This window comes from Bidens hawaiensis, unplaced genomic scaffold, assembly GCF_021521415.1.
Source record: "Bidens hawaiensis isolate Kalapana, Puna unplaced genomic scaffold, B.hawaiensis_p1.1 tig00017570_1, whole genome shotgun sequence".
Taxonomy (NCBI): domain Eukaryota; kingdom Viridiplantae; phylum Streptophyta; class Magnoliopsida; order Asterales; family Asteraceae; genus Bidens; species Bidens hawaiensis.
The window spans coordinates 3,217-29,662 of record NW_027492658.1 but is presented as its reverse complement, the minus strand read 5'-3'; the positions used below and the strand labels follow the sequence as shown (position 1 = coordinate 29,662).

At 34.4% G+C, this 26,446-nt stretch overlaps 1 protein-coding gene across 1 annotated transcript; it reads right to left on the bottom strand.

The window, feature by feature from the left end:
- Positions 1–14,863: 14,863 nt before the first annotated feature.
- Positions 14,864–16,148, bottom strand: LOC143554250 (pelargonidin 3-O-(6-caffeoylglucoside) 5-O-(6-O-malonylglucoside) 4'''-malonyltransferase-like). Its single transcript, XM_077044048.1, has 2 exons — positions 15,758–16,148; positions 14,864–15,639 (listed from the first exon to the last, which is right to left on the bottom strand). The coding sequence occupies exons 1-2, from the start codon at positions 16,146–16,148 to the stop codon at positions 14,864–14,866; spliced, it is 1,167 nt and encodes a 388-aa protein (XP_076900163.1).
- Between the last annotated feature and the right edge of the window lie 10,298 nt (positions 16,149–26,446).

Genomic DNA, 26,446 nt, shown 5'->3' with positions numbered 1-26,446 from the left:
GCCGAAACCTCAAACTCTTTGCAGCTACCAACCGCCCAAGACCATGAATCTTCACGGTCAACCATTACCACCCCTTGAAGGAGATCTTCCAACTCCTGCTTCTCGCTCACCTCCTGATGGGAGCAAGGAGCTCTAAGCCAATCCCACACAATGCGACGAGAAGATCCAGTGACCACCAACCGATCAGCTAACAAGACATTTTTATGTTTTTCTACCGCATATAAGGACGGATACTTGTCCATAACCGGCGCCGAACCCAACCACAAATCCGTCCAAAACCTAACTTGGCGACCATTCCCGACTGTGGCCCGGATCACTCTATTAAAACCCACACCATCAACCTTAAATTTGTTCCAGAACATAACACAATTCTTCCAAACCCCGGGAACCCCATTATTAACCGGAGCAAGCCCCCAACAGCGCGAGGTCCCGTGAATAGACAACACTACTCTTCTCCACATCGCGTGATGATCATTTAGAAATCTCCCAAGCCATTTAGTAATCAGCGCTTGATTATTAACCTCTAAACGAGCGATACCTAAACCCCCTTCTTTTATAGGTTTGGTGACTACCTCCCAAGCCACCCAAGACATCTTCCTCACTTCATCCGAACCTCCCCATAAGAACCTTCTCATCAAAGCTTCTAAATCATTGGTAACCTTCTTGGGTGCCTTAAAAAGCGAAAAATAATAAGTGGGAAGACTATCCAGCACCGATTTAATAAGGGTTAACCGACCAGCAATAGATAACGAATTAACTTTCCATTTAGAAAGCCTCTTCTTGAACTTGGACACAACCGGTTCCCAATTAACCACCCTATTCATGTTAGCTCCAACCATAATCCCAAGATAAGTAAACGCGAACAAACGAGCGATACCTAAACCCCCTTCTTTATTTTTCTTTTTGTATAGTTTGTTGGAGTGTATATTAATTGTATTATATAATTGCTTTGAGAATTTATGTCACTTGTGACAATATGCAGGAAGGGATCATGGAGTCAAAAGACAAATCAACTGTCATTAAGTGGTTTCGAGAAAAGATTTGACACGAACGATGGATCAAAAAAGAGTAACAAAGACGTCTCAAATAACTCGAAAACCTTATAGCCCTGTTAATGGCCCGAATTACTTGTAAGTTTAACACTAAGATTGTATATTGTAATTTTACTTTAAGAGTCGTATACGTGTTTTGACTTTGAACTTAACATGAAATTTTAGGAATTTTTTTTATGTTGATCAGCACATGTAAGTCTTAATTATGATTTATACAAACTTGGAGTTATATTTGTTATATGAACCATAACTATGTGATATGTCATTCCGACTGTGTGAGGAGATTAAGAGAATGACAGTTTCTTTAACAACATCATCAAAAGTCCTTACAGTTATGTAACAGTTAAATCATATTGAGTTATTTCTATATTCCAACTGTGCGTCCCTAATTTCACTTATTGAGTTATTTCTATATTGGAGTTTGCCGTTATGTCAAATTGAACTATGCTCTAATTCAGTTATGATTTAAAAATATCAGCCCAAACACGGCTCTTTAATGGGTCACCATGTCTAAGTAAATGGGTTAAAGAGGTCAACTCAAATACAATCTGTTTCATTAGCTAGATCAACCCAAACACGATTTGTTTATTGTAAAGGTTAGATGACACAACAAATACATAATTGTTTTTATGTCCTGTTTGGGGTCATTGTAGCAAAATAGTTTAAAATTTTGTTTATTTTGTGCAGGCTTTTGAGGCAGGTATTGTTTGGGTCAACTGCTCATAGCCATGCTTCTCTCAAGCTCCATGGGGTGGGAAGAAACTTGAACCGTTACGACCGTGAACTTGGAGAATGGTTATAATTTATTCTGTAAAATCTTGATATGGATTTTATAATTTATATATATGTTTGGAGATATATAAAATCTTGATTTCTATTTTATAATTTATTCTATAAATTCTTGATTTCTATTTACAAGCATGAACTCTTTGGAATCATGCTCTATAAAATCACATGTGTTTTTAGAATAGGTGAAAGTTCAAAATTGAAAGGATTGATTCGTATAAAGCTGGATTTAATTTACTTGAGGTGTTTGATTATTTTTTGCATAGATGTTAAATGTTGAACGGATTGGGTACTCCATACAAAATATTGTCAACTTTTGTCTCAAATGATAGGGGCTTTATTTAGTTAAACTAGGTTATAGCCCGCGTGACACGCGGGTGGAATAACATGTCACTAAACATAATTAACTTAAATATCAATTTAAACAAACATATATTTCTTTAACTATTTGATAGATTTACATTGTCACTAAACACATCACCATACCAACCAAAAATTAATATATTTACATTGTCTTAATATTAAAACTTTCAAATTACAAGAAGTTAATTTGAGCATAACAACTATTACACATCAACAAAATAATTCATAATGTTCTTTGCTATTAAACCATCATCAACATTTTGAAAACTTCAACCAAAAGAAAATCACTTTTCCTAACACACCCTGAAAATTGTTACAACACAATAGCAGATTATATAAAATATAAACCACACAAAACAACATGTATAATAATTAGTAACATATAAACATTACTAAAGTTGTTATATGGAACCAATAAATCTTAAATTCCAAATTATATATTAGAAAGTGTAAAGAGGTGTTGACCATCTACTACTTGTATTAAATCTAATAACAATATCTAAAGAATTTATATTGAAAATGTATATTTAGAATGATTTACTATATTTAAGGTTAATCTAAATCAGTTAACAAAGACAATAATAAGTTGCTTAATTTAAAAATGAAATAACAATAAGAATAATATATAAACATTAAACTCTCTCCTTAATTATCGTTTTTATAGTCAAACATTATAATATATTTGAATTTCAAATTAGTGTAAAATAAAAGATTAACATTTTTAGAAACTTCTAGAATATATTATATTTGGAAATAAAAATGATTGATCATAAAACAAAGTATATTTAGAATCTACAATTATATACTATTATATAATTTTATGTAATATTATATAATTTCAGATCACGAATAAACACCTTAACAATCTTTTCTCATATAACAATATCTAGATAATTAGAGGCTGTTAATAATATAATTGTAAGAAATTCATAATTAGTTTAATTGAGATAAATAATAAATAATAAAATATGTTGATTTTGAAAACGAAAAGGTGGTCCGATACATTTACCAGTTATGGGCGTCAGTTTTAAACAATTAGAAATTCAAGGCTAACTTTCTAGAAACCATTCTTCATATTATTTTTTTCCTAAAATAAACGATTTATTATATTCAAAATGTATATTTAGAATGTATTATTATATAATAAATTTAATATTTCAATATTTAAGATTAATCAAAATCCGTTTAATATTTAATAATAATACGTTGCTTAATTTAGGAATTAAATAACAATAACAATAATAAAAAACATAATAGTTTCATTAACTAATGTTATTATAGTCAAACCTTTAAATATATTTAAATTTCAAGTTTTTGTAAAACTGTCAATTATTATTATTATTATTAATAAATTATAAAATTATGGAATAATAACAGATTAATTAATGTAGATTAATATTTTTAGAAAATTTTAGAATAGATTATATTTGGAAAATCAATATTATACTTTTTTGTTTAATTTTAAAAATCACTATTATGATTTAATAAATTTACTAAATTTATAATTCAATAAATATTAATAAAAATTTAGAAACTTTATGATTATATACTATCACACCCCCACGTAGGGCCTAGGAGGGTGACTCAACAGTTGGTACCGCATTTGTAAATAAATCAGAGTTACGGGTTTAAGCGGAAGACTTTTATAAAACATGTGGATTTAAAGTTAAATATTTACATTACAAAAGATGGAACAAAAGTTACATTAAAGTTCACTTGTTTATTTGTTTTACAAAAACTACCATATTTAATATTTAAGCAAAATTATCCGAGCCATCGGATTCTTGAGCCATTCGTCCTTCAAGCTCTATTCTTGGTTACCTGCAGAATATCAGAAAATACGTCAGCAACGAATGCTGGTGAATACGCTGACGCAAAAATATTTTCTTTACTTAATTACCTCTCGAGACCACGTAAGTCTCGGCCCATCTTGTCATAGGAATAATCAAGTTAAAACAAACATCATTATAAATTCGAGTCTCTACACTAGGTCACCCCAGCAAAACACCGCAGCGTTTCGACGTACTTAGGTGCCATAAATATACACATGGCCATCCTCACTCGAACGTACTTAGGTCCGGCCCATCGTGGCTGGAGGTCGTGACCAAGCGTGGTGCGATTTGCCCACCGCCTTTTACCACATATGTAAGGATCCAGACAAACGTATACTACAGCATGAGGGCTAGGCTTTTACTCTTATTCATAATGTTTTTAGAGACACTTAGTCTCATGTAAAGTTTTACACATAACACGTTTGATTTGTTTGAAAACAAGTTTATAAAAGTGGGGCGTATTCACCTTTTGATAGGGATCGGTTTCCAACACCGTTCGTGAGTCTTTCTCTTGCTATCTCACACCTATAGTACGAGTATAACTTTTTATTAGTCAGATATACAATCCGGCTTAAAACCTTTAGTCTTATTTATCTCGATGAACCTTTAGTTCAATACTCTTTTACTTTAAAACCTTTAGTTAAAAAGTAATGTTTATAAACCTTTAAATTATTATAAAAACCCTACGTTTCTTCTTCTTTAAGAAGCGTATTCTTTTCTTTATTATTTAAGAACACTCTTTATTACTTAAATAATATTTATAACAAAGAATTATTTATATTTACACACATAAATATATTTATATCTCTTTTCTTTTCTTTTCTTTTCTTTGTTATATATTTTTCTTGAGACATCGAGCATAATTTCGACTTAGGGTATTAAGCCTTTATAATATTTTATTATTATTTCAGTCGGGCATTATGCCTACCTTCGTTGGCTTATAATCCCTAGACACTTGGGCAGCACTTCGACGCCGCTTGATCTTTTCAATTCTCACTTGATCAATACTTTACTTCGGCACGCAAAACGAGACACACTTCCGCGTCGGCACGCTTCACGAGGTAACTTGTCGGGACGTCACTCCAATACTATCTTCTTGCTTAACATCATCGGGAGGTGGCACGATTATCAAGATATGGCACAGAAAACGAGGAATCGGGTACGATTATCGAAGTGGATCGAGGGCACGGACTTCGAGGTATAGAGAGATGTTTAGAGAGAGTAATAAGCTGAATTTGGTGTGTAGAAATGAAGAACCGGACCTTGCTATTTATAGAGCTGATTTTGGATCCCATCGCGGTACGCGATGGGTCCTTTGGCTAGCCCGTCGCGTAGCGCGACGTAGGCTTGGCCAGTCACATAATAGACCTGCCACGTGTTGACACGTGGCCAGCGCGGTGCCACGTGTTGACACGTGGCGTGACCTCGTGCCACCGGCTGACACGTGTCACAACTTGTCAGACCACGTCATCGCGCTACGCGATGACGTGATTTCAACAGAGATCGCGTATCGCTGTTGACCCTTCTAGAAGTCTTTTGACCATACCCTTCGCGGTACGCAATGGGCTGGTCTTTCTGTCGCGTATCGCGATAGGACAAGAAAGTAGTTTTTTCATTTTGAACCTTGGAGTTTGGAAATTTGACAGAATTGATCCCTATACTTTGATTCTTTGACATTTTTGGCTCGAATTTCCCGTGATGTTACATATACTGAATCAAATATGGCCAGAAAAATATTATAAAATTGACAAAAATTATGTTTCTTAATATTTAGTAAAGAAAAAAAATAAAAAATTGGACAGAAAAAAAACATAATGTAGACAGAATTTTAGAACTGGACAAACAAAACAATAAAAAACTGGCCGGAAAATTTTAGAATTGGACAAACAAAACAATAAAAAATTGGCCGGAAAACAATTGAGAATTTGAACGGAAATTCAATTATGACTATTCACTAAACAAAAAAATAACAAATTCATCGGAAAATCTTATTAAACATAAAAATATGCTTATACAAAGTGGCCGGAATATATTCATCGAATATTATAATAAAACAAAGTGGCCGGAATATATTCATCGGATCTTACTATACTATTAAACCAATATGCGCAAGAATGGATTGTTAATTACCTTTATTACATTAATCGGAGAATAGATCTGTTATAAGAATCATCAATTGAGGAAAAAAAACCTTATAACATCTCCTCTGACAAACGGTGAATTGAACGGAATCCAAACAATTGGAGACCTTTCCACCTATGAAAGTGAATAATAACATGGTAGATTAAAAAATGATAGTGAATAATGTAGAAGTCGGAATATGACAGCCTAAATTAGAGTTGAATATGAGAAGCGGGATTAGGGTTAGTATGTTCGTGAAAAGGTTAGAGAGAAAAATGTCTGGTAGCATTGGTTGTGGGTTATGGAATATGGAGTGGGTTATGTATTTTAGGTTTATGGTTAATATGACACGTGACATCATTAGAGAGACTCTTAGAATGAAAATATGGTAAGTTGGAGGCCTAAGTGGACAAGCTAGTAGAATGTCATGTGAAAGAATGTATTGCTTTAATAGTATTTAAAAATACGTCAATATATGTCTGAAGTCTCAACTGTTAGGGTTGTTCTTCTCTTTACTTAGACATGTTCCATATTAGAGCCCAATCAAAATACTTCATATTCTTAACTTTGCTTTGACTTGGAACGTTCGTGTGTTTTTTTTATATCAAATGTTACACACAAGGTGGTATTTGTTACAGACTTGTGAATTTTAACTTTATATTATATATTACTAATACAATAAAAAATTAAATGTTTTTTCTCGCATTTGTATATTTTGTTTATAATTATTCAGCCCGTGTTAAACACGGGTACCTAACCTAGTATACTCTAATGAAAAGTACAGGTTTTATTATTTCTTACTCGCATTAAATCTTACAATTTTTAATAAATTCACTTTCTAATATTATTTCTTTAAAAATTATTAATTTAATATTCACTTCATACTTCTGTTTTACAAATATTTAAATTTATAGTTATTTCTAGTTTATAAAAAGTTAAGAGCAACGTTATTCAAGATATATACATCTACTAAGATTTAAATTTAAAATTTAAACTTTGTTATGTGTGTACATTTATTAAATTTTGATAAAAGTAAACATAATATTTCTTTGTATCTTTTATACCAATTAGAACCCATAAGAGCATTTACAAGTAGACGTTTATAAACTGTTGTAGGTCCTGTGACTGGATCAAACAACACAACAAACTAAGTACTAGTTGTTCTTGGATCAATCTCACAATCGTTCTTGGATCAATCTCACAACTAGTTCGCGGAAACAACTAGCTAGAGAGGTCGAGAGAGTTAGTATTGAACAATAATAATGCAAAGGGTTTATTCACAAAAGTTGTGAAGAAATGAGTTAAGTGACCCTTTATATAGGGTCCCCATTTCTCCGACATTTACATTTTGTCCTTACAAAATAAACGTACTGAGGTACGCATTACACCGAATTTTAGCGAATATAAAGACAAACACAATTCTAAAACTAATATAGAATATTGGCCCTACAATCTCCCTCTAGGATTGAGTATGTCCAGGAACCTTCATCAAGTTCCTTGCTTCATCTTTATTTCTTGAAAACTAGTACTTTTCTTTATCCAAGAGCTTGAACGAGATTGGATCTTGAACAGTTCCTTATTTTCCTATCTTGAAGACTTGAACTTCAATCTTATTTCCTGGGAATGATCGGTAACAACAGATTTTAGAAACATCAGACGCAAGAGGCTCGACATCTAATTTTCTTGTGATGACTTTCTTGTCCCGACTTGTTTCTTTGCTTTGTCCTTCGACTGATCTTCAGACACGATCAGTTCATTTTTTGGATCAACTGCCAACTGTCACGTTCTCTTTTTTTTCTTTTAAATGCTTCAGCATCGGCAACTTCAGTCTCTGTAGCCCAGGACACTTGATCTTGAGCTACATGTCCATGTACAGCTACACAAAAACTTAGAGCGAATAAGATTTGTTCACAGACCCTCTCGAGGGTCAAAGAAGAATTTTCTTTTTCAAAACATGCCATTGGTTTGAAGTATTTACTGAATAACTCTGAAAGTTTATTTTATCTAGACTTCTCATAAAATATCAGTTTCAGTCCCTCAACTTGTAAATGATCTCTTTTAGTCCCGGGTTTCCAACGAACTTTGTATGAACGACCTTGACAACAAAACACATGATTTTGAATAAAACAAAGGTTTAATAAAATATGTACGAACACATAAAAACTTAAAATCTTTTTGGAATTTTCATATATCAAATATTACGAATATATATACATAATGTTTTGAAGTTGAAACGTAAAATAAAACAAGAAAAATGAAAAAGATAGGAGTAAAGATGAATTTAATATCATATAACAATAATATTTACATAATTTTCTATTGACTTTAATATTTTTGCGAGAAAGATCACAACATGGAATCACATTGTCTATAATGTTCTAGATTACACTTCTATTTGGATATTATTATGCCAAGAACCCAAAGTCGATTGTAGATATGTTGGTCCACTTTAAACTTAACAAGTATTTTACCGTGATATGTTAAGGTATAATTAGGCACAATACTTGTGTGGTCCCCTGTTAATCCAACATGTTACAGACTCCATCATACCTTGGGCATATTTTGTGTTCATCAGTATTAACCCAAATTGACTCCGACCCCCTAATAATTGATCAAAACATTTTTGAGCTTATAAAGACATTTTGCAAAATTTTTCTTTCAAACAATTTAAAGGTTGAACCATGGACTTACATGCCATCCAGACTTATAAGCCTTCGTATAAAGTGTTTAGGTCTTACTTGTTTGCCCCACGTCACATAGTTCTTATATACCCCTTTTTGTTTTATAAATTTATCAACATTTTTGTTGTTGATTTGAATACTTTTAAGCATTTTGCAGTTTTTCTGCTTTAATAATTTTTGATTTTTCAATATTTGAATCTAAAGTGAGAAATAAATTTTATTGTGGCTAATCACTAATGGGCTCGTGTATAACTGACTATTAGGATTTCTGCCTTCATTGATATGACTTATTTGGATTCGACAACCGCTTCATAAGAGTGTAAACACTAGCAAAGACAGATATTAAAGTTTATATCACTATGATACTTACTCATTTGTTAAGCCTATCTACACATCAAGCAATGATCTTGTTGGCTTTTGATTTACTCTTTTCTTGTACTAGGATCACCTAAGACAATTTCTTATCATGTTCCAAAGGTCGGATCAATTTCTCAAAATTTTCTGATATTTTAATCATCCGACTTCCTCTAAGCAGGAGCTCCCTCTAAATGAGAGAATATATTTTTGAATCTTTTTCTGATTTTCTTAACAAAGAATAATTAAATAATAAAATATAAAATATTTTTGGCAAGTCAACTTACTCATTTTTGTTAAAGATTCTGTAAGTCTTTTTGATGAGTTAAACTTAACTCATTTTCTCCCTCTAAAATTGTGAAATATTTGAAAAATGTTTACATATTTATATACAAGAAGATAGATAAGTTGTTTTAATCAAAATAAAACAATGGCTTTAGTGAAAGGTCAGCAAAGCTGTTGTCATATGGACTATCTTAAGCATTCATTATTACATCATATAGTAAAGTTGAAGAGATTCAAACCGAAGCCCCAGCAATTGATGCTAGATCCATCACTTGAGAAACGCTCGACAAGTTGTGGTTGATCCATTTGAACAAGGTTGGAATTGTTGAAGCACAAAGTATGAAACATTTCCCTTTCCTTGTAGTTCTCCTATGTAGCTTATGAAAGACTCGAATCCACCATCAAATGGTTTAACATCAAATAGCAAAGGTTCGTCTTCCATCATATGTCGGGTGCAACCACTATCTAAGTACTGAATACCCTTGGTAGTCATCCCTGATTAACCCTACATTCACTAAGAATTTATATAGACATGGGTTCCCGAGACTTAGTTGTCTCGGGAAAGTCGACCATAAATCGACAAAACTTGATTTTATTTCTTGAGAATAATTTATTTCTTGGCAACTCATCGCTTGAATAATAGTCCTTAGGAATCCAAGCACAAGCTTGTTCTTTGGTTTTGAAGATTTTGGACTTTTGTTTTCTAAATTTTAAAACTGTTTTTGGTAAATCCTCAGACTTTTCATTCTTAGGATCCTTTTTGATTTTATCATTTTTAGTTTTCCAAAATGGTTTTCTCTTGCGTTTTACTTTATTGACTTTGGATATCACATCCATTTCACTGAATTCACTATCAGCTTGATCAGTCTTTGAATCTGGCTACTAAAAGCACCTTTTGGGGACTTACTAAACCGCCTTTGAATATCAAGTTGTTTCTTGAACCAGTGCTTGCAATGTCTTGCAAGGTGAGAAGAATGACCACAAACAAAACAACACTTTCTCCTAGGAGCACTATAGAACTCATCAGAACTATAAATTGGTTGATGTGGTGGGAAAGGTGATCCGTGGAAAGGAACATGATTATAAAACACATTTGATGATTGACCCCGATCATCAAAAACATTAGTGTAATATGGATCAACAAAATTTTGTTGATAATGACCACAGTAGTTGTTATCAAAACAGTTGTATGACTGAGGATTTTGTAATTGATTAGTTGTTTGAGAAAATGATCTTTTATTTGGTGGCACGTATTTACATGAACTACTCGGTTGATTATCATTTTCAAACAGTTTTCTTTTACTTGAATTATCCTCAGTCTCACAACTAGTTATGTTCACCTCAACAAGCCTTTCCACCGACCCACTTTCTTCTACACAAACTGCTGAAGAAGATGAACTACCATTAGAACTAACTGAAGGAACAACTAAGTCAACAGTCTTGGGAGCAGTAGGAACAAATGTCTTTGAAATTGGCACATGACCAATACCATAGACCATTTCTTCCTTTGGTGGTGAGTTAAAACTAAAGTGAGGAAGGCTAGTATAGTTATCATTAAAAGGAGGTGGAACTGCAGAAATATCATAGCCTATTTCTGTCTTTATTCTTAACTCCATTTGTGACCCAATTAATTTGTTCAGCTTTTCGGAAGCTAACTCAAAGTTTTCTATTGCAATTTTCTTTTGGGTTAACTCAATCTCTAATTTGGAAATTTTAGCGTTTAGTTCAACTACATGATTTTCATGATGTTGGGCTAAATTTGTAGCAATAGTGACCTTTTCCTTAAGTTTTGACATATCATTACCATGACTGTTAATCCTAGTAGTGTAAATCTTTTCAGCATTTTTAAAATCTTCATTCTGAACTTTAATACTGTCTATTTGTTCTAGAATTTTAGCATTGTGGTTTCTATAGTGGAGAACTTTATCAATACAATCTTGTGTGCAAAGTTTGTGTACCTCGGGCATGAGTTAGGCAGGTGTAGGAATTCCATCAGTGTAGCTTGACGAGGTACTTGCTTGACTTCTTCCACCTGCAGCACACTCGGGGATGATTGGACTTGCTTGACTGCTTACACCCGCAACACTTGTCGCATCTTTATTTTCTTTTTACTGATTGTTTATTTGAAGGTTGGCATCCATTGATTCAAAAGACTTGATGGTAGAAGTCAACTCTGAGAGTGTTAGGGTATCCTTGTCGTTCTCTTGATGGTAATCGCACTGCTATTCCATGTGTAAGGCAGTGAATTCAACAACTTCATGTTAATCTTAGACAACTTATTTGTGATACCGGCACTTCTCAATTAGTAACGAGTGACTCAAATCTGTTGATGAGAGAGGCAATTGATTTTGCTTGAGTATGTTTAAACATGTTAAATTCTTCTTTTAACATGTCCTTTTGGCATTCCCTCATGTTGAGACTTCCTTCAAGCTTAGAATTGCAAGACATGTATCACTAATAATCTCCTCCTTAAATTACTCGTTATCTCCCCCTCGACCAGGAGAAACACGTAAACAGTCAGCCGGAAAATATGTCAACAAATTTGAGAGAAGAGTACCCAATACACTAGGAATATCCCAGAAAAATTTCTTTTAAGAAAAAAATTTCGATTTTCCAGCCAAAAAAATCACCGAAAATTATCGAAAATTAAATATTTTCGCCAAATTTTTCAAGAATGAAGTCTCATTTATGAGGAGTATTCAGGAAAAAATTCGTTCAAGAAAAATTTTCCCGCCAAATTACTCTTTTTTTTTGCAATCGAGTGATGTAATCGAGTGACTGAAAGTAAGCGAGTCTGAAATGTAATCGAATCTGGCAATGTAATCGAATGAGGCTTTGTATGCGAATCAAGGATTGGAATCGAGTGGAGGGATTGTACGCGAGTGGAGGTGTAAGCGAGTGAGGCTTGTAAGCGAGTGGGCTTGTAAGAGAATGGGAAATGTAATCGAGTTTTGTGAATATAAGCGAAAGGGGAATGGTAATCGAGTTGGGTGAATGTAAACGAATGGAGAATTGTAATCGAGTTAGGTGAATGTAAGCGAATGGGCAAGATGTAAGCGAGTTAAATGAAAGTATGCGAGTGGAGAATTTGTAAGTGAGTGGGCCAAAGTAATCGAACAGAGAAATTGTATTCTAATTATGGCTTTGTATGTGAGTAAGGGAAAAGTAATCGAGTGAAAGCTTTGTATGCGAGTGAGGGTTTGTAAGCGAGTGAAAGAGATGTATGCGAGTGAAGGGAGTGTATTCGAGTGTGGAGAATGTAATCGAAGTACCAAGGGTAATCAAACAAGAGACTTGTAAGCGAATAAGGGAAGTGTAATAGAGTTTGGGAATTGTATTAGAATAGAACAAATGTAATCGAATGAGGGATTGTAATCAAACATAACAAATGTTATCGAATTGAACCAGATTAGATTACAATTGCCTAGAAGGATTACCAACAAGATGTATTCTAAAGGTCACAATGTATTCGAACCAACAATTGTATTCGACCCAAAGGATTGTATTCGAATTCTTTTAAACAAAAGAGATAAGTCACCAACTTCCTTTCTGTCACCTTTCTCAAACAATCCCAAATGCATGTATATCACAACTTTTGTGATAAACTTTCACAAACACCAACACATGCACTATTCCAACACCAACTTAGAGAATTCAAACACCAAAATATCAACTTTTTCAACCAAACTTAAACATTCTTGAACAAGAAATAAACTTATTTTCTTGAAACTTTGAAGAACTTATGAATTCGAAACCCACTTATTTTCTTGAAAATCCGTCATTTCACACACACAATACCAAAATCTAAGGTTGTGATCCAAGATTTACAACTAGTAGAGCCCGAAAGCTCTGATACCAATTGTAGGTCCCGTGACCGGATCAAACAACACAACAAACTAAATACTAGTCGTTCTTGAATCAACCTCACAACTAATTGGCGGAAACAACTAGCTAGACCGAGATCTCGGATCTTGTGGTGACACTATGGGAGCCTAAAATTAAGAGAGGGTTAGAGAGGTAGAGAGAGTTTGTAAGTATAAGACAATAATAATGCAAAGGGTTTATTCACAAAATTTGTGGAGAAATGGGTTAAGTGATCCTTTATATAGGTCCCCATTTCTTCAACATTTACATTTTGTCCTTGCAAAATAAACGTACTGAGATACGTATTACACCGACTTTTAGCGAATATAAATACATACACAATCCTAAAACTAATATAGAATATTGGCCCTACAACTGTCATACCAGCGTCACATCAGATTTCAAAGTTTTTTCAAAAACCCCACACTCTCTTACACAATACCAAATCTCTATAAAACCCCATTAAGTATATGTGTATGTGAGGAGTGGGTGTAGGTCCCAAACGACCGGATCTAACGTGCGAAAAGATTTTTCACTTGATAAACGTTCGAGACGGATGTGGTAAATCAAACGACTGAACATAAATAATATAAAGATAAGATTTAAATGAACGATCTCGTTGTCGGTAAAAAGATTTATAACATTAATAAGAAACCGACCCACCCAAGGTGAGCTCCCATTGAAGTTAAACGGGCGTCCCGAAGCTCTCGTTCCGTGTCCGGTATTCTCGTCGGCTCTATTATTAACTTGACTGTAAAATATATAACGAGTTTCATAATTTGATATTGCAAGTCACAAATATTGGCTTTACAATTAGGGCCACTAGCACATTCATAGACTGGTTTGCATCCACAAACTTCATCCTAAAAACATTGCTCCACAATGGTGAGGTTTGTTAGTGCGGGCTTTTGAAGAGACGAATCTAGGGCTTTGGAGTCCGTTGTGTAAGCTCTAATAACTAAAATTATATATATCAGGTGACATGTGACATACATAAATTTTTGGAGTCCTTGAAAATATAATTAAATTAATGACAAATAGATATGATTTTAAATTAAATTTTAATACGATAAATTCAAATAATAAAGTATAATGCTACGAATTAAAACCTTTGTTATCTACAAATTTTCTAACAAAGTGCATTGACAAAATTTTTAAAGGTATTATCTTGCTTTTCGATTTATTTATTTTGTGTTAAAAACTAAAAAACCTTCAAAAATAAAAGTAAATTGTCTATCTTAAATTTGTTGTGAAAACTGTTGTACAATGACTACGTAGTTGATAAGATATTATTGTTTGATGTATGTTAATTATTTATCAAATATTGTGCTTTTATAAAGTAGTAGTATACAAGTTACATGATAAAATTAAGAGAGCTGGAATGTTTAAAAGATAAGGATGGATGAATGCTAAATTGTCAGATAATATGACACATACACCATGAAAAAGATATTTGTAAAACCAAGATAGATCATTATTTTTGCTTACTTTTAAAGAAAAGAAAGACACATATGGATCAAGATATTTAAGTTACACACGTAATTAACTGTTCGGTAAACAGTTGCATGTCTTGTGCATCCAAATTCACATACACATCTATCCCACAACCACCTCGACCATCCATTAAAGTCACCATACTCACCGGACCTGCCGAGCTAGCCACCCATACCGGCCGCCCAAACCCGAAATCAACTTGGTAAAATGGAAAGTTGCACCAGCTAGTAAATGGAAACACACTCACCAGCTCATGATCACATGTTTCACTCTTGACAAACGAATTAAAAACCAATGCTTGCAATTGTTCATTTTCGGGGGTCAAGTCCCCAAGCTCTTGAACCGTTTTCTTGATCGAATCGTGTAACAAATCTGCTAGACATTCGAGCCCCATTAGTGTTTGAGCTGATGAGCATTCAGTGATGATAAACCCCCTTAAGTTCCCACATGCATTATTCGGTATTGGAGGTGTTGTTTTTCCTCTAATGTTCACGGGTTGATGAAAAATCGATGCTCGTGGAGAGCCATGTTTCGCTCGATCCACGTCGATTAGTGTCTTCCATATTATTGCGGACACCACTTGAACCTTGGAGTAGCTTTGAATGTTGTTATTAATCTTTGCCCTGATCAATGAGATCGCCTCTTCACTGAACGAAAGCCGTTTGGTTTGGTAATTATTCTCGAATTTATGCTTCACAGTTCGAGGCAAGGGCGGATCATAATCCATAAAACCTCTTGCGGGAAGAAAATAAGATGAGCTGAAAACCCGACAGATTGAGTCGGGACTACTTTCTTCTTGACTCAATGCTGCCCAGTCATTCAAAAATGTGCACAAGGTTGATGCATCAGCAACCTTGTGTGAAATAGACACGCCTAGGGCCAAACCACCACAATCGAAGTGCAAGCAACGGGTCAGTAATTTCACCTGCGTCACAGACGCCGCATGGAAGCAAATTGTTGAGTATTTCAGGGTTCAGTTTCGGGTCAAGTACATCTTGAAGCTTGATATTGTTTTGAACTTGGGCTTGAATGAATTTGGCACCTTGATCATTACATTCAATGGCGCGGATTTGGTGGTTGTATCTCCCGGCAATGGGGTGTAGTCGTGATAAGCATTGAGCTAATGAGTTTTTGAGGCGGATGATGGTGGAGTGTGGACCATCATTCACGGCGGAGTAAAAGAGAATGAGACGGACATTTATGGGGGCGACAACCTCATCTTTGAAGCCCATTTTGTGGTGGCGAAGGGTGGCGGGAGTTGGAGTGGAAGGTTCTATCAACTTTGTTGATTTAATATCAACACTTGGGGTTTCCATTTAAGTCCAACGAAGTGTACCTGGGATCTTCAAGCTACAAGCATGCCTTTTATAACAAAAATAAAATAAAATAAAGTAGAAGAAAGTTTCATTAAACATTTTTTTTCTTTTAAAATTAAAGATTACTTTTCATTTTTTTTCCTTTCATTAACACGGCAAACTAGCAGCACAATAGACCAACAAAGAACAATCAAATGGAGAAATTACATCAATAGGCCCAACTTAAAGAAGATCTATTTTTTTGATCCAAATAAACGCCAAACTTTTAACGTCTTTGTTCACCTTACCCAGCATAATCTATTTTCCTTCAAAACTAAGCTCGTTTCGTTCCTTGTATTCGAAATGCACCAACAAACTATCATAATAATTCCTTGTACGTTTTATGTGTTTGGCATAATGGTTCTTCTGGGTTTAAAAAGGTCTCTGGTTTCGAACCTGCTTCACTTTTTTTGTCTGTATAATTGATGGTGGGGCCCGCTGGTATTAAAGTGTTTATTTGTTTACCGCGTCTTATCCAGGGCATTTAAGGTGTTTCATTGTAGATTACAGTATTAGGTGTATCCTACTCAAGACCTCCACCGTTTTCACTTTTCTTTTGTTCATTTCTAAGTTTGATCGTGGCTTTCATCATCGCTCAAGTTCGTAACAACGTCTCTGTTCTTTGTAATTTTGTTCCGCTTTGTTTCTATCCTATTGATTTAGGTTTTGAGTTTAACTTCTTATATACTTCCGATTGTTACTGCAGGTTACAATTAATGCATGAAGAAATTCAGTTCACGAAAGATATTCACCATGTTGATTCATTTAGTTTTCAAATATTAAATAGAAACTCGAAATCAGGTCTTGATTTTGGAATATTTAATTGCATATTGAAACTCTTTTACCATTGGCCATTTTGCTGAATTTTCTACGGTTGCATTTGACATTTATTTGTATTGTCTACGGTTGTTTGTTCTCTGTTTTTTCTGATTCGATTTTTCTTTTTTATTTTATGTTAAGATTGTGTTGAAGTGATGATTGTTTTGTGTTGTGGTCTTTGTTTCATATCATTGTTTTATGTCATGCATACTTTTCGTTATGAAATATATCTGGTTTTTATGTGATACGTTTTAAATTATGGGCTCAGGGTGGAAAATAAGAAACCAAATTGTTGACTAATTTATGGATATTATAATGTTTGCAGTGTGATCGAAATCCCAATTGGATAAGGTATTTAGCAAAGAGTTTTAAGTGTTGTAGTTATATACTTCACCAATTTCTTCTTTGCTTTTTCAAAGTACCTATACAAAGTCTTTGTGATAAGATGATTGGTTTTCATGTTTTTACTCGGTTTATATAACTTTATAGTAGCAATATATCTTATTTAAGATTTATGTCTTGTGATTACTTAATCTTTCAAGCCATATTTTAAGTAACGATGCCCTCAATCGATAATTTTTAGCCACACATAATCCTTAATAAGTGTTCCAAGTACATAAAAATCAATCAAAATACATTATGACTCATAATAACTTTATGTACACTTGCTTGTGCCTAACTTTGCATGCAGCATGACAGTGTAGATTTCTTTGAAAGTGTCTTTTATTGTTTATCAGGTTTGTATTTGGTTCAATAGTGATGATATGTTGCGGTTTGGTTACTTTCATGATTAACGTATATACTTTAACTTTTAGTCGGATCGTACTACCATCGAATATCTTAATGGTTTTGTCAATTCATTTTGCAGGGTGTTTACGTTGTTGTTGCTTTGAAGTGTTTGATCTGTAACATTTGCATCTTTTTTATTCGTTTAATTGTTAGTTTACCTTTTTAGATTTAACTTACGATGTTTCATTATTTTATGTAGTTGTTTATGTATAAACTAGAGTTATGTGTAAATTCTTTATATATTATAGTTATTAAATTAGATGATAGGAGTCTCTTTTAGAAACTCGCCCATCATGTCATTAAAAAGTTATAGTTATGAAGGTCAAGAGGTTTTGGTTGAGGTTTCAGTTTTGAAAGTCATAATAAAAGTGTAAACATGATATAAACGAGCCATGGTTAACAATTTGCAAACGGGTATAAGTGCCTTTGATTCCGAAGGCAATGTGTGAAGTACTAAACTTATAGTATAGGTGACAACAAAACTTATGTATAGGGGTAATTGTGGTATTTATTTATATTTGAGAATACAGGTTCGTGTGAAATTAAAATCAGAAACAACTTAGAAACACCGCCTTCAAAAAATTACACCGGAATTATTTGTTTTACGTTACAACCATTTACTCTAGTACGGTTATGTAATCAGATTTGTTGGAGGTTGGATAATTGTAAAGGAACAGAGGTGGTTCACATATCTTAGTTCATAACTATTTAACTGAATCTGATTACAAAATGTTTTGTTAAACGAATAAATTCGATGTAATTTTTTTGTCAAATTTTAAAAATACCAAGATTGCCCCTGAACATAAATTTTTGCTGTCACTCGTACCATAAGCTTAGAACTTTACATATTGCCTTAAAACCAAAGAAAATTATGCACACTTGCGAATTATTAACCATGACCAGTTTATATCCAATTTACACGATTTATTTTGTGAAATTCATCCATCGTGTTATTGAAAGTCAAAAGGACCCATTCACCGGTAACCGAACAGTTGAAGTTAATATGTTAAAGCAAATAATAAAGATGCACAAGGAATCCAAGAAAAGGACCCATTCACTTGTAAACCTACTTAAAGTATTAAAATTTGTAGAATGAAGCTAACATACACAACAATCACAATTTTCAGAAGACGAATCTCTGCCTCGAAACTCGAAAGGAGGCTAAACAATGATGCATCCCACAAAACTGATATTTTTTTGGGGGTAAATCAAGGTAAACACATAGACTTGACTTACACACAATGACACAACAATACTTACAAACATTAAATATTGCAGGCAACATAAAATACCCGAGTTACTACGTAGCGTAAGTGAACTACAAAGGTTGACCTCACACACCTCTGCAATTTTGTTTAAACCAACCTCCTCTTGGCAACCATGTCATAGAACGGACAGAAGCAACAAGGAAGAAAACGGCCTGCAGAAACCTCAAAAACACCTCATTTTGAACAACACTTCAAATGTAGTCGTATCAGGCAACCCCTCCTTTAGCGTAAAATATCTGTTGAGAATTATATGATGTAAAATTCCCCTTAAAACACCATAAATCGTATATGTAATCATGTTTGAAACTTTTCCTAAGGCAATTGCCTCTTTCTTCCGCTCTTATGCTTATGTAGGTACTCTAGATGGATCTCACATCTTTACTCGGATCAATCCGTGTTATTAGTTAGCGGAAATCACTAACAACACTCGGATATCAGATCTTCTTTTGTATGAACAAAAGAGATAAAAAGAGAGTGTTTGGTGGGAGAAAAATTCTCTTTTATTTCCTTGGGATGTTATTGTCAAAAGAAGAGTTGTTGGAGAAATGGGGTAAAGTGACCTTTTATATGGTCTCCATTTCTCCAAGTTTACATTACATGGGTACAAAATAAATGTACCGAGGCACGTAATACACCGACTATTAGCAAATAGAAAGAAATACACAATCTTAATAATAATATGGAATATTAGCCCTAAAACTCCCTCTAGGATTGAGTATGTCCAGGAACCTTCATCAAGTTCTTTGCTACATCTTTATTTCTTGAAATCTCGTACTTGTCTTGATCCAAGAGCTTGAACGAGATTGGATCTTGGACAATTCTTTATTTTCCATTCTTGAAGATTTGAACTTCAATCTTATTTCCTGGGAAGGATAGGATCAACAAATTTTAGAAACATCAGATGCAAGAGTCTCGACATATAATTTTCTTTTGTTGACTTTCTTGGGCCACCCGGTTCTATGCTTTGTCCTTAGACTGATCTTCAAACACGATAGGTTCATTTTTAGGTTCAACCGCCAACTGTCACGTTCTAGTTTTCTTTTAAGCGCTTCAGCATCCGCAACTTTAGTCTCTGCAGCCCAGGAGACTTGATCATGATCCACCTGTCCATGTACAGCTGGACAAAACTTAGAGCAAATAAGATTCATTCATATACCCTCTCATGGGTCAAAGAAGAATTTTCTTTTTCAAAACATGCTCCCTCAACTTGTAAATGATTTTTTTAAGTCTCAGGTTTCCAACAAACTTTGTATGAACGACATTGACAACAAAATCCATGATTTTGAATAAAACAAAGGTTTAATGAAATATGTACGAACACATAAAAACTTAAAATCTTTTTGGTATTTTCATATGTTTTAAAATTATGAAAATATATACAATATTTTGAAGTTGAAAAAAAAATGAAAAAGATATGAGCAAAGATGAAATTAATATTATATAACAATAATATCTACAAAATTTTCTAATGACTTTAATATTTGTGCAAGAAAGATCACAGCATGGAATCACATTGATCGATAACGTCCTACATCACACTTCTATTTGGATGTTATTATGCCAAGAATCCAAAGTCGGTTGTAGATATTTTTTGTCCAGTTTAAGCTTAACAAGTACTTAGATGTCAACGTGATATGTTAAGGTATGTATTAAGCACGATACTTTTGTGGTCCCCGTTTAATCCATCAAATTACAAACTCCATCATACATTGGGCATAAATTTTGTCTACCAATAAACCCGAATTGACTCTGATCCCCTAATGATTGATCAAAACATTTTTTGAGCTTATTTAAACTTTTTGCAAATTTTCTTTCAAACAATAAAGGTTGAACCATAGACTTACTTGCCATATGGACTTACAAGCCTTTATATAAAGTGTTTAGGATTTACTTGTTTACACCATGTTACGTGGTTCTAATATGCCTCTTTTTGTTTGTTAATTTTCAACATTTTTGTGTTAAATTCAAATTATTTTAAGCACTTTGCAGTTTTTCTGCTTTATCATTTTGATTTTCAACATTTGTATTTAAATCAAGAATAATTTTACTTGTGATCAATCACTAACGAACTCGTGTATGACTGACTAATAACATTTTTTCCTTCATGGATATGACTTATTTGGAGTCGACAACCACTTCATGCACGTGTAACCACTAGCATAGGCGAGTATTTAAGTTTATATTATCATGACACTTACTCATTTGTCAAGCTTATCTACATATCAAGCAATGATATTGTTAGCTTTTGATATACTCTTTTCATGTGTTAGAGTCGTTAAAGATAATTTCTTATCATTTTTCAAAAGTCGAATCAATTTCTCAACATTTTTTTAAAACTTTAAAATATCCGACTCCCTCTAAGTAGGAGTTCTCTTTAAACGAGAGAATATCTTTTTGAAACTTTTTCTGATTTTCTTAAAGAGGGTATAAAATCGTTTAAAATTTTTTTCGCAAGTCAAGTGACTCATTTTTGTTTTTCTTAAAGAAACTGAAGATCTTTTTGACGAGTTATACTTTCTCCCTCTAAATTTGTGACATATTTGAAAAATATTTACGAATATATATACAAAAAGATAATTAGTTTGTTTTAATCAAAATTGATCATGGCTTTAGTGAAAAGGTAATTAAAGTTGTTGTCAGATGGACTATCCTAAACATGAATTATCACATTGTATAACAAAGTTGAAGTGATTCAAACTGAAGCCCAATAGCTGATGTTGGATTGGTCACTTGAGAGTAGAGGTGTACAAAAAACCGGTTTGGGACCGGTTTTAGGCAAACCGAACCGAACCGAACCGGTTTGGGTTTGAAACCGGTTTCACCCAAACCGGTTTCCAAACCGACCCAAACCGTCAGTTTCAGGACCGGTCCCCCTTCAAATCTATCAAACCGGTTTTAAAACCGAACCAGTTTGAAACTGGTTAAACCAGTTTTTAAACCGAACCGAACCGGTGTGACCAGGTCGGCCTACCCTGCTTCCAAACTGGTTTATAAACCGAACCGGTTTGAGTCAAACCGGTTTTGACCAATCGTTGACCAAACCGGTTCAGTTTATAAACCGGTTCGGGTTGGGTTTAAAACCGGTTTTGTACACCTCTACTTGAGAGTAGATGTTGGACGAGGTGAGATTGAGAAACACTCGACAAGTTGTGGTTGAGCCATTTTAACAAGGTTTGGTGTTGTTGAAGCACAAAGTTCATATGAGACTTTTTCATATCTTGAAGTTTGTCCTCCCATGTCGTTTACAAAAGACTCGAATCCTTCATCAAATGGTTTAACATCAAATAGCAAGGGTTTGTCTCCATCATGCACTCGGCGTTTAATTAGACATGGGTAAGGTCAACCGAAATCGATCAAACTTGATTTTATTTCCTGAATACCATTTATTTCTTGGCGACTCATCGCCTGAAGAACAGTCCCTAGGAATCCAAGCAAAAACTTGTTCCTTGATTTTGGCAATTTTGGTCTTTTCTTTTATTGATTTTAAAACTATTTTTGGTGACTTTAGTATTGGGATCCTTTTTGATTTTATCCTTCTTTGTTTTCCAAAAAGGTTTATTTTTTATGTTTTTCTTTATTAACTTTGGATCTCACATCCACTTCACTGGCTTCACGATCAGTTTGATCAGTCCTTGAATCAGGGCTACTAAAAGCTCCTTTTGGGGACTGATTAAGCCGCCTTTGAATATCAAGTTGTTGCTTGAACCAGTGCTTGCGGTGTCTTGCAAGGTGAGAATAATGACCACAAACATAACAATATTTTCTCCTTGGAAAGGTGATCTATGGAAAGGAACATGATTGTAAAACCCATTTGATATGTGATCCCGATCATCAAAAACATTAGTGTAATATGGATTAACAATTTTTTGTTTGTAGTAGTTGTTATCAAAATATTTGTATGACTGAGGACTTTGTGAATGATTAGTTGTTTGAGAAAATGATCTTTTATTTGGTGGCACATTATATTTTCATGAAGTACTCGTTTGATTATTGTGACAATCGTCAATTTCAGGTTAACTCCGTTAACTCAACTCCGTCAATTCAAACTTAAGATCACTAAATCTATAACGCACACTTCATTACATTTAAACTAGGGTTTAAATGACGCTTAACACTTACTACATGTGTAGTCTTTCGGGATTTGCACCGAAACGCAAACGAGTTGACGCAAACGATTGATAAATAAACGAAAAAAACGTCAAAACAGTAATTATGTGATAATTATGTGTTAGACTTATGTGTTATGTGATAACATGGTTATAAACGTTAACTCAAGATGAAAACAAGTTAGTTAGGCTAGAAAAGTAATACTTAGAAGTGGAGGGACTTGAGTGTAACTTGTGTGTTTATAAATAGATCCTTAACCTTAACCCTAACTTATTATTATTCTAAACATAAGTGCCGATCGGAACCCTCTCCTCACCTCTCCTTGGCTGCCGTCCATCAATACACACACATACAACACCAAATCAAGTGTTTGATTGAAGAACTAGGTGCTAGGAAGGTATAATTGATCATCCTTTACATTCTTGTTGATTGATTTTGATGTTTGTTGGGTTAATAACAAACCCTAGCTCGCCGATTTCATGAGTGCATATAGTTAATATGATTGTTGTTATTTGGATGATGATTTGATAACTAGATTGAATCTTGTTGCATGGTGATTGTTGTGTCTTTGATTTGAGTTCAAACACAAACCCTAATAAAGTATGTAATATGTAATTGATGTGCATGGATGGTGTTTATGGAGTCTAGAGGGTCATATGAATGCATGATAGTTCATAGGTTGTTATTATGTTGAGTTTGGATGCAAACAGTTTCTGGACAGAATGTGTATTTGATGTTTAAGTGACTGTAACGAAGTGTAAACGTGAAAATTGGTTGAGATTATTGGTACTGCAGTAAACTAGGTTGAGTCTAGTTTCCATAAAGTATAAATTTGTAATTTTTGGACAAGTAGAAGTTAACTTTTATGATTTTACAAAAACGTTGTGAAAAGCTGAGCTGTTAGACCTGCTGTTAGGTTATGTTGTAAATGTTATATCTCATGAACTACGAGACCAATTGGGTTGGTTCCACTTCTGGAAGTTGACTCATTGAGTTAGGAACCTAACCCAAGTGGTCTTACATTTATTGGATTTTTCGTTTAACGGGAATTGTAAATAACATTCTGTTGTGCATGAATCTGACTGTTATGAGTTTGCTGTAATGATTTGATGATTGTGAGAAAACTATGAGGAATAAAAATGTAATAAAATATGTTCTGGAAACCTAAGACATATGTGCTTCTGTGATGATTTTTGGTAAATTAATTGAGATGCTATGATCGGTGAAATAGTACAATCTTTCTAGTAGGATTTCTGTCTCGGTGAAACTAGCTGCTGAGTTTTGTGAAAATGCATGAAATATGATACTTGCTAATTTATTATCGTGTTATGACCAAATTGCCCTTGAGGGGAATGATTGCAAGATAATTGTCGTGTTTTGACTAAAATGCCCTTGCGGGGAATAACTGCTAATTGATTGTCATAATTTGACCAAAATGCCCTTATGGGGAATAATGGCTAGTTAATTGTTATTTGTTGACCAAAATGCCCTTACGGGGAAAAATTGCTCGTAATGTACGTTATGAATACGTGACACGTATATGATTGCTTACACATGTGATGTGTCACAAAAACACTTGTTAAAGTCACACACGATTCACGAACGAAACACGAAACATGTTATGTGCATAGGTATTATGTGCCGGGTCTAGAGACTCGATAATATTCCGACACTTAGAAAAATCTCTTTGTTGTTTTAGAACGTTAGAGAGAGTTTTTCGGTGACGCGCATCTTGGTGATTTATTTTGGGAAATTCTTCGCAAACAGTGAGTTTCACTTTCCCCTCTCTAAACTGTTTTCAAACGTTTTTCACTTGGGGGAGATAACATACTCCACAACGCATTTAAGATTTTGTTATAAATTATATATCACTTGTAAAGGCTAAGTGGCAAACGAAATATTTGAAGTCCTACACATCGAACCGGTTAATATTTAGAATAGCGAGTCACTGTTGAGTAGTACTACTGGGTTTGACAAACCCCACCCAACGCTAAACTCGACTGGAGGTCGAGCGGGTGTAATTTTGGCTAACACGTACCATGGTCTGGAGGACCTGGTGACAAGGCACTTACTAAACGAGTCAGCTTCGGTGTTGAACACTTAGTAATACTTGTTGTATAGACTAGCTACCTATCGATATATAATTTGACATAACACTATCTGGTAACGCAAAACGCTTAACGCAAAACGCCGTAACGTGGTTACGCAAAACGCTTAACGTAAAACGCTGAACGCAAACGCTAAACGATTTATTTTATATAACTTGTGAACTCACCAACCTTGTGTTGACACTTTTAGTATGTTATTCTCAGGTAGCCGAGGCGGGCGCGCGGTTTAGGAACATGCATTGATTGAAAACGCTTTTGTCCTGCAAACTTATTTTTAACGATTATATTTGGTTTTAAGTCGTCCTGCGTGACGCAACTTTTGATTAAAGGTTTTTATGCTTCCGCATTTAATTACTCGTAAACGTTTTCATGGTTTTGAAACTTTATTTTATGGTTTGATTATAACTGATGATTCCGATCCTGCCAGTTCACACCCTCTGACGGTAAAACTCCGTTAGTGGATTTTGAGGGTGTGACAGATTAGTATCAGAGCCATTGGTTATAGCGAACTAGAAGCTGCATGCATACTAGACTATAACCGCGACCACCCATTAGTTATAATGATACGCACTGCATAGGTTTGTGTAGTCTTGTAATCTTATCTCTTTACCTCTTTCACTCATACGCACGCGCATACACGGCTTACCTGTAGGAATGTCGACGCCACCCCCATCATCATCCGATTCGATGACGCATGCTCACGGGAAGGAACCGCAGTTACCTACCGCCTCACCACCACTCGAGTAGTCCCGGAACTCGAAGCTCCCGCACCGAAGAGGTACCCCGCCTATCCGGAGGCATTTACGAAAACGACGTTAGCTGGGATTGGTTCCCTAACATGATCAGACGTATGGTCTATCGCGAACACGTTCCCACCCCCGTTGCCTCACCCGAACCACCCTGCTTATCCCAACACCCTACCACCCATAACCGAACCTGTAGAGAGAGTTCTCGCAGCTGTTGTTTCATGCTTGGAGCGTGACGTGGGTTACATGTGTTATACGAGGGAGAACGTTTCCAGAATGTTAAAAGACGGAACCGAGACTAAGGAGGAGATTGCCCGCATGGCAGCGGCAATGAAAGAAATGCAAGAGACTAGCGATCAACAAATGAAGGTTATGATGAAGATGCAAGCTGAGATGATAGACTTGAAAGAGCAACTCCAATA

Excerpts from the sequence above, each read along its gene's own strand:
- LOC143554250 (XM_077044048.1), bottom strand. The coding sequence starts at position 16,148 with ATGGAAACCCCAAGTGTTGATATTAAATCAACAAAGTTGATAGAACCT. Across the intron at positions 15,640-15,757 it reads ATGCGGCGTCTGTGACGCAG|CATTGAGTCAAGAAGAAAGT; the intron begins GTGAAATTACTG and ends ATGACTGGGCAG.